This window comes from Rutidosis leptorrhynchoides, chromosome 3, assembly GCF_046630445.1.
Source record: "Rutidosis leptorrhynchoides isolate AG116_Rl617_1_P2 chromosome 3, CSIRO_AGI_Rlap_v1, whole genome shotgun sequence".
Taxonomy (NCBI): Eukaryota; Viridiplantae; Streptophyta; class Magnoliopsida; order Asterales; family Asteraceae; genus Rutidosis; species Rutidosis leptorrhynchoides.
Window position 1 is genome coordinate 633,349,916 of NC_092335.1, and position 15,515 is coordinate 633,365,430.

At 36.3% G+C, this 15,515-nt stretch overlaps 1 protein-coding gene and 1 pseudogene across 2 annotated transcripts; one reads left to right on the forward strand and one right to left on the reverse strand.

The window, feature by feature from the left end:
* Positions 1 to 971: 971 nt before the first annotated feature.
* Positions 972 to 4,088, forward strand: LOC139899056 (uncharacterized). 2 transcript variants are annotated; one of them, XM_071881872.1, is made up of 4 exons: positions 972 to 1,108; positions 1,806 to 2,219; positions 2,782 to 3,239; positions 3,708 to 4,088. In XM_071881872.1, exons 1-4 carry the CDS (start codon positions 1,088 to 1,090, stop codon positions 3,913 to 3,915), a joined length of 1,101 nt encoding a protein of 366 aa, XP_071737973.1. In that variant the 5' UTR covers positions 972 to 1,087; the 3' UTR covers positions 3,916 to 4,088. The 2 variants fall into 2 exon arrangements, with proteins under 2 accessions (XP_071737973.1, XP_071737972.1); XM_071881871.1 differs by having other exon boundaries at positions 2,782 to 4,088.
* Positions 4,089 to 8,969: 4,881 nt separating this feature from the next.
* Positions 8,970 to 10,806, reverse strand: LOC139902365 (protein ROOT HAIR DEFECTIVE 3-like; annotated as a pseudogene).
* Positions 10,807 to 15,515: the final 4,709 nt, after the last annotated feature.

The following is a 15,515-nucleotide window of genomic DNA, read 5'->3' on the forward strand; positions in this document are numbered from 1 at the left end:
TGATCCAAGCTTGATTTTAATTGATGATGATGATGTTGGTGTTGGGTTTGGCGACGGCAAGAGAGGGAGCAAGAGGGAGAAGAGAGCAAAAATAAGTTTTAGGTTTATGATGAAATGAGAAATGAATTGCAAGAAGGAAAAAAAATCAAGGGAGTACTCCCTCCCCCCATGAGGCTTCGGCCGAAAATATTAGTGGGGTGGGCCCCACTTAGCCCAAATCACTTAAATGTAAATTTCTTATGGCCCGAACGCTCGAACGAAACCCGAAACGCGAAAACACGACTACGCGATTGAAAATTCGGAGAGATAACAAATACGCGACGAAAAATATATATAAATACCATATATAATCATATGACATAAAAATATCATAATTAAAATATTTAGGACTTAAAAATCCCAAAAGCTCAACCGTTGGTTTGAAAACCGAAAAGATTCGCCGGATAGAAATCCGCGACACGTAGAAACGTATAACTTAAAATATGAATACAAATATTCACATAACACATAATAATTAATATATATATTATTACAAAAATAATAATATAGGTCATAGAAATGACGTGGCACGAATAACAGTTAACGATCGTTAAATAATTAACGGTAAAAGATAACGGAAAAAGTAGGGTCGTGACAGAGGGTATGGGAGACGACTGAGAAGGTGTGGAGTGTGGAGATATCGTGTTTTTTTTTTTTTTACTTAAAAACCGAAAGTGTGTGAAAATAGTGTGTGTAAAATGTGTGCAAATCGTGAATAGTTATAATATGCCTAAGTGGACCAATGGGAGTGTAAGAAATAGAAATTTGGCTGCTATTAGTATGTGTATAATATAATATTGGGGATATTTTTTTTTAAAGTTTATTATTTTAGTTTTGAAAAAGTAAAAGAAAAATAAAAAGGATGTCGGTTAAATAAAAGGGATAATAATAATAATAATAATAATAATAATAATAATAAAAGTTTCCCCTAATTTAAAAAACACAGAGTCGTTAACCTAAGGCGACGCACACATATTACACAAAAAATCAGGTATTCCAACAAAAAAAAATCAGCTTCTTTTCTCTTCCTAATCAAATAAAATCAAACATGATGAATAAGATTCAAAAGGTACAAAATTATCAGATACATGATTTTTTATTTTGTGATTTTCCATGAACCCGATTATTATATTATATTATATGTGCTTGATGCTTGATAATTGGTATTCGTCCTGTTTATTCTATAATTTCCATGTTTAACCGATTATATGCTGAATAATTGGACTACATCATGTTATTCTCATACTTTCCATCTTGCGAATTATTTCATGATTTTGGGAATTAGGGTTTAGGCGTTTTGGGTTAAATTGTTGTTAGGGACGAAATTGAAGATAGGCTTTCTAATTGATGTATGTTTGGTAGACATTGAGTTTGAAGTATAGATAGATATAGTAAGTAAATTGTTGAAAAAATTGGGTTATCTAACCCAATAATGTTGATTTTAGGTTAGATGTGTTATATTGCTCATCTGTTGGGTGTGGGGTGTGGGTGGGTGGCTATTATGTGTAGTATACCATTATCATCATTGTTAATGTTAATAATCTGTGGTGAATAAAAAACAACACAAGTTGTTAGATAGCCCTTTGATTCCAACACTAATTACCTTATACATACATATACATACATAGAAATGGGAAGGCATTTGGGAGTGAGTGAGTGATTACATGATGATTCGATATTTCATTTCAATTTCAATCTGGTTAAATAATACTGTATTATTTTTTGGGGGTTATTGCAGTGACTGACTCACATATTGGTTTTTGTAGATGTGGGTGATGCAAGCCCCTCCTCCTCCTCCTCCTCCTCCTCCTCATCCTGAGGTTGAAAATCCGGAAGGCATGATACTTGAATTGGGTGGCAGACCCCACCATGTGTCTTTTTTGAAGGATTTTACGAGTTGCTTAAAAATCTATTGTGAAGAAGAATTAGAACTGAGGGGTGATAATTCTGCTGATGATGCGTTGAAGAGGAAGAGGACTAACGCAAATATTGCTTGGAAAAACTTTAGCTCCTGGAAATCGTGGTCCGACCCCACCCTTGATGATGGTGGTGATGCTACTAATAATGCTGCTGCTTCATCTCTGATTTTTCGTGCTCGACCACCACAAACTCGGATTGTTCCGATTGTTGACCATCGCGGACGGCTACATGCTTCTTCATCTCCATCTCCGATGGATATAGTAAGTAAATTCTATGTTATATGTTACAGTATGATGATTTAGTTAGTTAAAATATGGAGTAAATAATAGTGTTAGTTGAAATGAAAAAATTGGGTTATCTATGTTGATGTTAATTTTTATATTGCTCATTTGTTGGTGTTGGTGTTGGGGTGGGTTGTGGCTGTGGCTGTGGCTGTGGCTGGGTGGGTGTTATGTAGTATATCATCATCATCATCATCATCATCATCATCATCATCATCATCATCATCATCATCATTGTTAATGATAATGTTAATAAAACAACACAAGTTGGTCTTTTTTTTTTTTTTTTGGTTCCTAATTTCTTCATTTTATATACTCTGTATTAAAACTAAACTAAACTGAAGTATTTATTTTATTTATTTATTATTATTTTTTATTTTCACATTCTTTGGTGTAAGTTAGTTGATTCATGAGTTGTTAGAGCCTTTTGATTCCAACACTAATTACCTCATACATACATACATTATTATTATTATTATTATTATTATTGCCAACACTGACTAACATATATTGGTTTTTGTTCAAATGTGTTTTGCATAAGATATCCGAGAAGACCGAGGCATCATCATCGACAGCAGCAAAAAGCAACAACAGTAACCCTCATCTTGAGTTTGAACTTCGCAAACACTGGCGTGTGGACTGGGAGCCGTTGGATTTTGTTGGGTTATACGAGTCTGTAGAGGGCTTGTTGAGACAAAAATACGCACACGGAAGCAACAACGAGTTTTCTTATTATGATGATTGGTTAGAATTGATTCATTGTACGGATGAGTATAATGTTTCTAAGGAACTTTGCGTGGAGTTTTATTCGAGTTATAAATTTAAAGAAAATGTGGAAGGCATGAACGATGAGGAGTTCATGAGATTTGAATTGGGTGGCAGACCCCACCAGATGTCTTTGAAGGATTTTACGAGTTGCTTAGAAATCTACTCTAAAGAACGCTTAAGTGATGATTACATATGGTCGGGTGTTAAGATTTCTACTCATGCGTTGAAGAGGTTTGACCCAAATACTGTTTGGAAAAACTTTAGCTCCTCCAACTCTTGGTCCGACCCCGCCCTTGATAATGGTTGCGATTTTACTAACAATAGTGTGTTGTCTATAGACAAAGTTGAGTTCCGTTTGATCCACATGTTTTTGACACACACTATTTTCTATCGGACACAGGACAGGGACAAGGTTTACTTGTCTGACCTGTGGTACCTGGAACAAATACGGTCCAAAACTACTCATGTCAACATTCCTTATTGTGTGGCCTACTATTTGTACCATTTTGCCACCGCCGATAAAAAAACAATGTGTGGGGGGCATTTTGTGACCTTAATAGCCCGTCACTTAGGGGTGGACATCCCCCTCAAACGTTATTATAATGCAAATGGGGGGATCAGCGATATGCCAATCCATTGGAGGGATTATCCCATCTTTCTTTATCCTGATTATGTTAAATCAAATATTATACATTTTAGGGGTACCCAGTTGCAAATTTATAAAACAAAAGAAGAAATACGTGATTGTGCTTATAAAGGAACAGATGATTGTGCTTATGAAGAAACAGCGGAAAAAGAAAAAGAAGAAATACTCCGCCAGCACTCCTACCTCCGCAAGGGGTCGCAGCAGATGAGCCTGATGACGGCTGATGATTATGCCATCTATCTACCCACCTCCTCCTACTGATGATAATATATGATATTTATTTCAGACTTGCATCAATTATCAATTATTATTATTATGTATGGATCTTCTTTTATTTTATTTTTTTGCTTTTTCTTCCAGTACTTTGACATTTGACTCTTGGGTGTGGTGTGGTGTCACTGTCTTTTTCTTTTTTATTTATATCGTGTTTATCATGTTTGTTGTATTTTTTTTTTTTACATCTTCATGACTGTTTTTAACTTTTTGATCTTCATGGTCACTTCTGTGTTATCTGTTAATTAATTACACAATCTGGTAATTTGGTGACTTCAAAACATAATACTACATTTTTTTTTGAAATTAAAAGACTTGTACCATAACCAAATTAAAATTCTACCAAAAAAATAAATACAACTTATTATATACTAAAAGAATCCGACCAAAATGAAGATCTTGATTTCTCGGTTAATATCTTAGTCATTGGTAAATGTGGGGCCGGGAAAAGTTCCACCATTAATTCAATTTTTGGTGAAGATAAGACTGTAATCAGTGCGTTTCAACCCGCAACTGATTCAGTTAATGGTGTGGTTAATGGTGTTAATCTTCGGGTTTTTGATACACCCGGCCTTCGTTCATCTGTAATGGAACAAAGTTTTAACATGAGTGTTTTATCATCAGCAAAGAAGTTTACTAAAAAAACCCGCCTGATATTGTTCTTTATGTTGATCGTTTAGATTCACAGACTCGGGATCATAATGATATTCCATTGTTGAAGACGATTACTGCTTCACTTGGTTCGATCTGCAGCTCAAATGGTCCCTTATGAAGTCTCTATTGGTCTTATTCTTATTGTGCGCCTTGTGAGCGCGTTTGCATCAATTTGGCCAAGTGCAATTGTTACTTTGACCCACGGGTCGTCTGACCCACCCGCAAGTTAAAACGGGACGGGTTCCAGTTGAGTTATGAAACGTTTGTGACTCAACGGTCACATTTGGTTCAACAAGCAATTGTTCAAGCGAACTGTGATTTAAGAATGATGAGTCCAAGTTTAATGAACCAGTAGTAGGTTACGAGTTCTTTGATACGTCATTATCTAGATTTTAGTGTTCAAAATTAAGTGGAACGTGTGTATGCACCAATCTGAAAGTAGATAACATAAAGAAAGTTCTGTCATTAAATAATTTCATGTTTTATGTGGTGTATTTGACTAATGATTGTACACCTCTATTGAATTATATCTAGGTTGAATTACTATTATATTTAAGTGATGGTAATAAGTTATGATATGGAATATTAAGGATAATATTTCTTGAAATGATTGTGTTCTTTAAGCCAAAGTGTATGTGAAGTAATCGTTGCAATTTTTATAATACTGATTTTGGATTACTTACTGACTAATAAGTTCTCTTTCCTTATTGTAGGCTTCTAGTATGGGAAGAATGTTACCACAAAAAGTTACATTATCTTTCAAAACATGCATTCAGTTACATTTTTGCATCCGTTGAATAATAACACCTCAAGTAGCAGGCGGGTAAGGCGAAAAGTAAGTTATTGATTTGCAGTTTATAATGAGTCTCATTGTGTAGTTGTTGATTGGGTCTCCTTGTTAAAGAGTAAGACTATTTCTAACCCTGACGAGGTAAATTGTGCACTTTTAAGTGAAAAAGTGGGTTTTTGACTGTGACTGTATTTGACCCCCGTTAACCCAAAATGTCATGTTTTTGTGTCAAATATTTGGAGAGTGATGTGGTATAATCTGATTGGAAATTGGGTGGGAAAAATAAATAAATAACAAAAATATATTTAATATTAATTGATAATTGGTTGGTTGTACCGTCAAGCTACCGTCAGTTTTTTGACTAAAGGATAAAAGCGTCAAAAAGTGACGCTGCAATATCATGGTTTCTTTCCGTCACTTGTTGCCACCTCAGCTTGACATTGGCAGCTGACGCTGCGATAAAAGCAGCCTAAAATCACAGCTGTAATGAGGCCAAAGTACATGAGGCATATAATTTGAGGTAACTGTAAAAGAGTTCAAATGCAAATATTATTGGATGCGGGTTGTAAAGGAGTACAAATGCAATTTAGCTTTGGAGTTCATGGCTGGTCAAAAGGAGATGCACTTTTCTATTGGTTTTCTGTAACCCATTTTGATTTGTAAACTATGAGTTATTCACCCGGTACCAGGTGTCGCGCTCGGGGGGCTTGATTACCCGAGGTTTTACCTTCTATGGGGGAGCCAATGTGCTCGTTGATAAGAGAGTTTCCTTGCTTACCAAAAAAAAAAAAAAAAAAAAAATTATACTCGTTTTCAAAACAAATAAGAGAAATCTTTCATACATTAACAATATAATACTAATACTAAACTTTTACATAAAAATTATTATTAAAATTCTTCGGGCCAGGTATACGAGTATGTGGGTCGGGTATATGGGTCGGGTAAACGGGTTTGTATCCAAAACCATACCCGAACCCGGATTTTTTTTTTTTTTTTTTGCAACCATTCTCATACCCGCTCCATGACCCGACGGACTCGGGTCAGACCAAACCCAATTATGACGGGTTTCGGGTTTCCCCATTAGGTACACGTGATTTTGTCATCCCTAATTGTGGGAATATTTATACGCCATACGGCCATAGCACTAGACCAAACCACCTTTTGTTGAGGACAAAATAATAGTAATAGATACAATTTGCATACACTATAGATTAAACAAATCAGGGTATCTTACTAGTAAAACTAAAGTACTATATATGGGTCTCTACATAAAACATAAGTAAAAACCAAGAATTTATACACTCTTGCATAGAGAAAATATTTAAGGCATAAAATATGGTTTTTGTACGCTGCAGAACCCAATATGATTCATATTCACATATTTCAGAATGCGTTAGAAGTTTGATTATCGGCTGAATTTTCACAACATGTCCACACGAGCCATTGGATTAGATCTCGTTAGTAAAGTTGCCTTTAGATGAAATGTTTATAAAATGTCACTATTTATTGGCTCCTGCACAATGAAAAGTGGCTCGTTGATACTAAGAACCATGAGGATGTGGATTATTTGGCCTCCGTCCTTGGTCCGCGAGTCTTTTCATAAGGTTAAGAACGGTAGGAACGATCTTGGTTGATAACGCAAGAATTCCTGGTAGCTGAAGACACGAAACAGAACAAAAGAAAAAAAATTAAATGATAGGTGTTGATATTAGGGACTCCCTATCATGTAGAGGTGTAACGGGTTGGACAACTATTGAAACGAGTTAGCATCTCATTATATATGGAAGAAATCCCATTTGGGAAGTTTTATGATTTAAGAAGGGATTTTTTGTTGTTAAGGGTTATTAAATCAATTGTACATTACATAGCAGTTATCAATTATTTTTTAACTCGTAATCTTAATGACGATGTCGTTTGCAAAATCCTTTATGAATACCAGTGTTGTAAAAGTCGGCCGATGCGTCGTTTTTTTGGGTTCTCCGTCCCGTTTTTTCTGAAAACCGACTCAAAAGACGGCCAAAGCTAAAAGTTCGGTCAAAGTCTGTCAAAACGGTCAAAGTTGGTCAAAACGGTCAAAATCAGTCAAATTTTCGTCAAGATGTGATATGTTTTAAAATTAGGGTTTGTTTTCATTTTTCGGGCCGCTCTTTTCTCTGTGTACTCGGTAACATTAATTGAGTTTGAAGTTTGATTGTATTTAAATTCAAGTTCTTATTTAAGAAATTTATGGTACAGAATCAACTATTTTATACATATATAAATATATATTTGATAAATTATTAATAAAGTCAACGTTGGTCAACCACCGACCAATGTGTCCCCGACGCGTCCCCGACTCGGCCGACGCGTCCTTTTTAGGTCTCGACCGAACAACCTTGATGAATACACATAGGGATACTTCGATAATTATCATATTACTATATTTGCCCTGTTAGAGGGGAAAAAAAAAAAAAACATATCCCGAATAGACACATTTGGAGGTTGTGGGTTCAAGTTTCATTAGGAGACAATTAGTGTATGTGTATGATTGTACATATCATGTGAGGTAGGTTGTCAGATTGTTGTCATATATTATCAAAATCAAAATCAGATACAACGGGTTCCTGCAAATTAAATTAAAACGTTAATCACGAGGTAATAAAAAACATGTATATACATAGACATATAAACTAAATCAGAAAGAACCTTAAAAGAGTCATGAATTCATTGAAACCCAATATAAACAAGGCAGCAATAGCCCATGGTGATGGTAACCTTCGCTTATTAGCTTCCTGAAAATCATAGCACGAAATGTATATCAACTAAAACCATATTTAACATAAAAAATGAACTTATCATGTGATTTTGTATAGTTATAGACCATAAAACTTAGTTCAAGTGCAGTATGACCCATGAATGTGTACTTATTTTCATCTATTCACCTATTATGACCCCCCATGCATGTGTGTGTACTGTGATGCCAAAACTTCTAGTTACTTAAATACAATACTATTACTAATTAATAAATGCAATTATATTAAAGCCATATGTCTATTTATTTATTAACTATTAAAAATATATCACCAAAGATAATATTAAGAGTATTAAGAGGAACAATATAATGTAAACATGCCTGGGCAGAAATAGCTTGAGTAAAGGTATATTCTGTCTCCTTTTGAAACTGGGGGCACTGAATAGGCGAAATCAATGTATGTCTTTGTTGCTGGGACCTGGTTTAAAAGATAAATTTCCATAACATGTTGCAAAATAAACCGTAAAAATAAACTAAAAATGAAATCCGTATAGATTTAAAAAAAAAACGAAGTTTTGTGAGTTTAATTCAAACAATAGAAGTTCTCTTAGTTTGATACATACAATAGGAAAACAGTAAGTTAACAACATGTAATTTTCCTTCAATTTATTGAAACAAGCTACTTTAGTAGGTCGTATGAACTAATTATACACTTTGAGCAACTTTAAACCAATATGAAATTTTTTGATTTTAGAGATAGAGTATAACCCAAATAAGGCTATTCATAAATAGATGGGTCGAAATTGCCACCTCTGACAACATTCATAAGTGATACCTTATTCCAGGTGCTCGAGGCCAATGGATCATTTGAAGTTGAGTTATTCACTGCAGCTATTGGATCCAACAGAGATAGGACTAGTGTTTCTGCAATCTTATCGACATCTCCATTCCATCCAAACAACGAATTGATTGACCAACACAGATAACAACTTTAACGACTGAAAATTAATTTGAAAATTGATTAATAAAATAATCATGTATAATATGTTACAACTACAAATATTAATATTATTTGTATAATAATGTGTAGACACTTACTAGCAGTGCGAGCTGTTTTAGTAGTAATTGCTCGAATATCTTCCTTTCCAGTCCAAACTCGAGGCATTTGATCATTATCATGATTAAATATGCTTATAAACCTGTGCACGGTTTTTTAGATAATCAGGTAAGAGTAAGAATATTTCCATTTATGACAACCATCATAAGTATAAAAAAAAAAGGGCATAACATGTTGGGAGTGAACAAGTCATTTATAAGTTATAAATCGTTGAAATGACTAGTTGGCTTGTTCCAGATTTTTTTTGTTATTGTGAAATGAACACAGGTAATATTTATTGGGTCAAAACTACCACCTATTAAGAGGTTTACAGTAAAACGGGTCAATACCTCTCTTTCATGAGATATAAAGCTCGGCCGGCTTCTTCTTTAGCTTTCTTTTCAACCAAGTCCCGTGCATAATTCTCGAGTTCTTTAAGGAGCTCCTTTTTGGAGTCTTCTTTCATTTCAAAAAGCCCGAGAGTGCAGTCCAACACTACCTTGATAAAGTTTTTTAATTGCAGGCCAAGTATCATCTTTACTCGCTTGAATTGAAGAAGAGATTCAACTGGTCCCATATAATGCCTCCTTTAGTTTTGACTGCAGAAGAATTTACACAAATGATGCATATTATAATTATAATTCTAATAGTTGTTCAAATCAAAAAAGGTAAAAACTTTAAAGCTAATTCCTTATGGATTAGTTACCTCATGTCGTGTAGAAAGATCAGATAGTTTCCCATTACGAACATCAGCAAGCAAGATCATTTGAAAGCTTTTCCATTTATTTAGACGAGTCCCACTCAACTTGTTTGATAATGGCCCCTAGACAGCAGGTGCACTAGTTATTTATAAGGAAAAAACTAAGATTTTTTTTTTCCCACACGTAGGGTCAACTTTAACTCGATCCATTTCATCCTTATCAAAATGGCAAAACTACATGTTTTTGACCCATTACCTAACCTGCCCATTTTGCCACCACTAGTAAGTTGTCATAAAAAAGTTGTAGGTAATACCTTCACATTGTCCATTAATTAGTTTCATGATTGACGCTTTGCAATTACGAGCAGCTACTGCAAACCCTTGTCCTTCACTCAAAGCCCTATCAAATGCTTTATTGAATTTTTCCAGTGTCTCAAACCTTATGTGTTGCAATGTTAATTGGTAGGCAGGTTGAACAATCTAATAAATAAAATACAAGGAACAATGAGGAGAAGTGATAATATGAAATATATACAATAAAAATCATAACATAAGATTATAAGCTTGTTTATTAATGATGGAAAGAAAGTATAGAGCTTAATAAGGTTTATGAAATATATCATTTAATGTTAAAGGTAAATATATATAAACTTTAAAACTCATAATAATGCAAACGACCACATAGGAATATTACTTACTTGTAACAATTTCTCTTCCATCTGCTTTCTCTTTGCATTGCAGTCCTAACATCTTTCTCAAAAAGTATAGTCTCCTCATCATATCTTCAAAAAAGAATTCGTCAGAAATAAATATGTGAGCACAAAAAAATATTTGAAATCTTGCTTAAAGTTAACATTGTATATACATTATTAGTTATACAAAAATAAGAAAATGGAAGATAACAACATAGTACAATTTAACTAAAACTAGTACGTAGATATAGAATAAAATCACCATAGGCTCTTAACGAAAGATAATTTAACCTCAAAATGAAGTATCATCACTTTGGAAGATGGCAATTAGAGGTGATAAAGTGAAGAGTTATGTGGGTTGGGTAATGAGTCAAAATGAATGCGTACGGGTCAAAATGTGTATAGTGTGGTTGATCCGAAATATTTTAATTACACAATATTAAATAGAGAACCCACGTGTCAGATAGGATTACAAAAGTTGCATTATTTCTATTATTAAAGTTATGATATAAAATATTAAGGGTTTTATTATGCATTTAAAAAAACACCTTTGGGCAACTTTTAACCCAACTGATGACCTGTTTCTTCTCCGAATTGACCTATTCATAAGTAAATGTGTCCAAATCGCCACCTCTAATTGCAAAACAGACTAAAGACCAGGACCTCATAATCTATTCTTCAAAAATTTCAAAAGTTATTAAAATGTTTTGAAAAAGTCTCGGGTTTGAAAATTAACTTCAATAAAAGCCAAGTGTTCGGTCTCGGTGTCCCACAAACCGAAATTGATATAGTGGCTAGTGGAGTTGGTTGTAAAGTTGGAGAATTCCCGTTCACTTATCTTGGCTTACCTATGGGTCGAAATATGAGCCGAGTGGAAAATTGGAAACCCCGTTATTGAGAAATTTAACTCTCGTCTTGCGAATTGGAAAGCAAAAACAGTCTCTTTTGGGGGAAGGTTAACGCTAATCAAATCGGTCCTTAATAGTCTACCGTTATATTACTTTTCTCTCTTTCGTGCGCCTTTGAGTGTCTTAAAAACCCTTGAGTGTATTCGTAGAAATTTCTTTTGGGGCGGGTCGGGTGATAATTCAAAAACTCCTTGGGTCAAATGGGATGATGCTCTTTTGCCTTACGGTGAAGGAGGTCTTAACATCGGTACTTTGCGGGCGAAAAATCTTGCATTATTGGGTAAATGGTTGTGGCGGGCTAAATTGGAGCCTAACTCTCTTTGGGTCACGACTTTAAAAAGTATTCATGGTGCTAACGGACTACTCTTACCTTCGGGCCTCTCCGGGTCAAAAGGAAAGAGTGGTGTATGGTTTAATATCTTGCGCGCAGGTTCACATATCGAGAAGAAGACAGGATTACAGTTCGCGAATTCGTTCAGCAGGCTAATCCGGGATGGAGTTTCAACAAGTTTCTGGTCAGACTGCTGGTTAGGCGAAATCCCACTCGAATCCAGGTTCGGGAGATTATTCAAGCTCGACCAAGAACAGCATGCAAGCGTCTTCGAAAGAGTACGTTGGTCAGAAGGCGACATGGAATTCCATGTCAACGAGAGAGATTACTGGTAGAACACGAGGAGAACTGGAAGATTTAATTTCACTACTAAACGAGTATCACAAAAAAGATCAAAGTTTCGACTCTTGGGTATGGCGTCTAGCATCGAATGGGGTGTTCTCAACAAAAAAGTTATCATCACTTATCGATGAGAAGCTTCATTCAGACTCGAAGGAGAACGCAAGATCCTACATTAAAAAATAATTTGGTTCCTTTTAAAGTAGAAATTTTCATATGGAGGGTATTGAAAAGGCGTATCCCGGTCCGTACCGAACTCGATAAGAGAGGTAGGACACCGTTAGATGCCCTCTATGTGACGATGATGTGGAAACAACCGAGCATTCTATGATTTTTTGTCGGCACTCGATGGAAATTTGGGATAAAGTATACAAATGGTGGAAGTTGGGTTCGTTCGCAAAAACTTTAATAATCGACCTCTCTCCTTTTTGGGGTCAAAAGTTTGGCAAGCAATGGAAATCTTCCAGTTCTTCATTATTTGGTATCCAGAGCTCATGTTTTGGCCAAACAATGTTTCGTGGAGGTTATCGAGGAGGCTATTGCAGAACCGCCGACCGAGGCAGCGATGGAGATAATCGTAGACACGCCGAAAGAGGCAACGAAGACCCTCGAGACACAGAAATTGAACGATTATATAAGCGAATCGCCGAGTTGGAACTGAACCAACAACGATTCCCTACGCGCTACGATTCGGAAAGAATCGATTCAGAATCCATTTATGATATTGAACCCATCTATGATACAGATGGTGAAGATGGAGAATCCATCTATGATACCGAACCCATCTATGATACTAATGGTGAGGATTTTTTTTCTTTTTCTGAAATTAAAGAAGAGGAAATTGTTGATAATGGTGTGGTTGTCCAAGGTGCTATATTGACAGGTGAAAGCAACCAAACGGAACAAGTTTTCTCAACCTATTTTGATAATCAACTTGGTGTTTTGGTTCAAGTATTCAAAGGTCCGAAGCACAAGAGTCATAGTCCCAATGATAAGGAAAGGTTATCAAAGAGAGACACTGAAATAATGGTGCAACAGTCTGAGGAATTTGAAGACAAGATAAAGGAGCGGGAGGGTAACTTCTCAACTGATGCGTGTTCGGTTTTCTTCTTAGACTCGAGGACAAGTCTTTTCGAAGAAGGGGAAGATGATGTATATCCGTATGATCCAGGCGGGTCTAATTTTATTTATAAAGTGGGCTGCCTACGTTGGACTAAGAAAGAAACGTTGGGCCAGATTAATTTAAGCAAGCAATTAAAATTAATTGGGACAGCAATATATAAATCAATATATTAGTGTGGATTACAAAATACAACTTGGGCCAGCTGGAAGTCAACATTATCTGCTCACTCTTGGAGATTTGATTTAGAAGACTTTTTATCTTTTATTAATTATATATTATATTACGTTCTTATCTTTTACTAAAATAGATCCTTATCTTCTTACACTTAATGTAAAAATTGATCGTGGCCAAACAAACAGGAAGAATGCAACAGAGAATGGAAGAAGCCTGCAGCTGATTTTATTGCTATTCGATAATCATAAAATAAAAGTGCCGATACAACTGGCTCCAGGCCTTATTTAACAACCTAAAAAAAGAAGATAAGGATAAACATAAGAAATTTAAATTCAAATAAATTCTAGAATAATCTCTAGAACCCAGCTGCAAGCAATCTTGTTTTCTGCATTACTTCACGCCTCTATTAGGCCCAATGATCAGCCCAAACTTGGAGTCTCCAAAATATTCCAGCAACCCAGCACTCTTGTTTTTCTTTCGGTACACCTGAGCCCACCTATTTCTTCCATCTCCATCATCGATCAATGATTCTGCATCATCCTCCCCCCCTTCAGAAGGACTCGACCTCGAGTCTAGATTCGGGTCATCATCACCGAGGTATGGAGAGATCCGCGACGTTAAAAGTTGCAGAAACATTATAATGCCCAGGTAAGGCAATTTTGTATGCATTGTCGTTAATCTTTTTGACAACCCGAAAAGGTCCATCAGCACGCGGTTGTAATTTACCAAAACGACCTCCCGGAAAACGTTCCTTTCTCAAATGAATCCACACAAGATCTCCTTCCCGAAACACAATCTGCTTGCGCCGCTTATCAACCCGCTGTTTTATACACCTCATTTTGTTTAGTTATACGCGAGTGCACCTGATGATGTAAGGATTTCATATGATCAGCAAGCTCCAGTCCAGCAGGTGACACCTCCTGATGGGTACTTTTCGGTAGCAAGTCTAGAGGGGTAATAGGTTGCCTGCCGTACACAAGTTCAAAAGGTGTGCGTCCCGTAGTGCGATTAACAGAGGAGTTAAAAGCAAACTCAGCCTGCGGTAAAGTAAGATCCCATTGTTTGGGATGTTCACCCACAAGACTCCGCAACAGATTTCCCAAGCTACGGTTGACGACCTCAGTTTGCCCATCCGTTTGCGGATGGTGTGAGCTACTAAATTGAAGTTTCGATCCCACTCGAGCCCACAAAGTACGCCAAAAATGACTAATGAATTTAACGTCCCGATCGGAAGTGATAGTTTTCGGGATCCCATGTAGCTTCACAATTTCAGAAAAATATAACCGTGCCACTTGACTAGCATCGAAGGTCTTGTTGCATGGCACAAAATGGGCCATCTTGGAAAAACGATCAACCACTACCATTATCGAGTCCTTATTCCGTTGTGTTCGTGGTAATCCAAGCACAAAATCAAGGCTAATATCCTCCCAAGGACCATCGGGAACTGGTAATGGCGTATATAACCCGGCATTCGTTCCGTGGGTTTTAGCAATGTGGCACACTCGACACCGAGCCACAATACGGTTGACATCCCTTTCCATACGCGGCCAATAAAATCGTTCTTTAATTGCCGCGAGTGTTTTATTCATTCCGAAGTGGCCACCTAAACCCCCAGCATGTGTTTCAGTAATGACGGCTTCCCTGCTTGATCCACCTGGTACACATAACCGAGAATGTTTGAACAAATAGCCCTCACAGATATTGTATGAACCGAAAGTACCAGAAGAGCATTTGTCCCACACAAACTTAAAATCCCGATCAGTTGCATATAACTCGTGCCATTGTTCAAACCCAGTCACACGAATACTCATAGTACTGAGTAAAGAATGCCTTCGGCTCAAAGCATCAGCGACTTGATTCAACACCCCTGATTTGTGCTTAATAACAAAGGTATATGCTTGTAAGGCTTCAACCCATTTGGCGTGACGCGGGTTTAATTTATGTTGCCCATGAATATACTTAAGAGACTCATGATCCGAATATAAAATAAATTCGGCCGGGAGTAAATAATGTCGCCAAACCTCGAGGGATCGGACAATCGCATAGAACT

Coding starts and splice junctions, on each gene's coding strand:
- LOC139899056 (XM_071881871.1), top strand. CDS start 1,088: ATGATGAATAAGATTCAAAAG. Junction 1,109..1,805: donor TGATGAATAAGATTCAAAAG/GTACAAAATTAT, acceptor TGGTTTTTGTAG/ATGTGGGTGATGCAAGCCCC. Junction 2,220..2,781: donor CTCCATCTCCGATGGATATA/GTAAGTAAATTC, acceptor GTTTTGCATAAG/ATATCCGAGAAGACCGAGGC.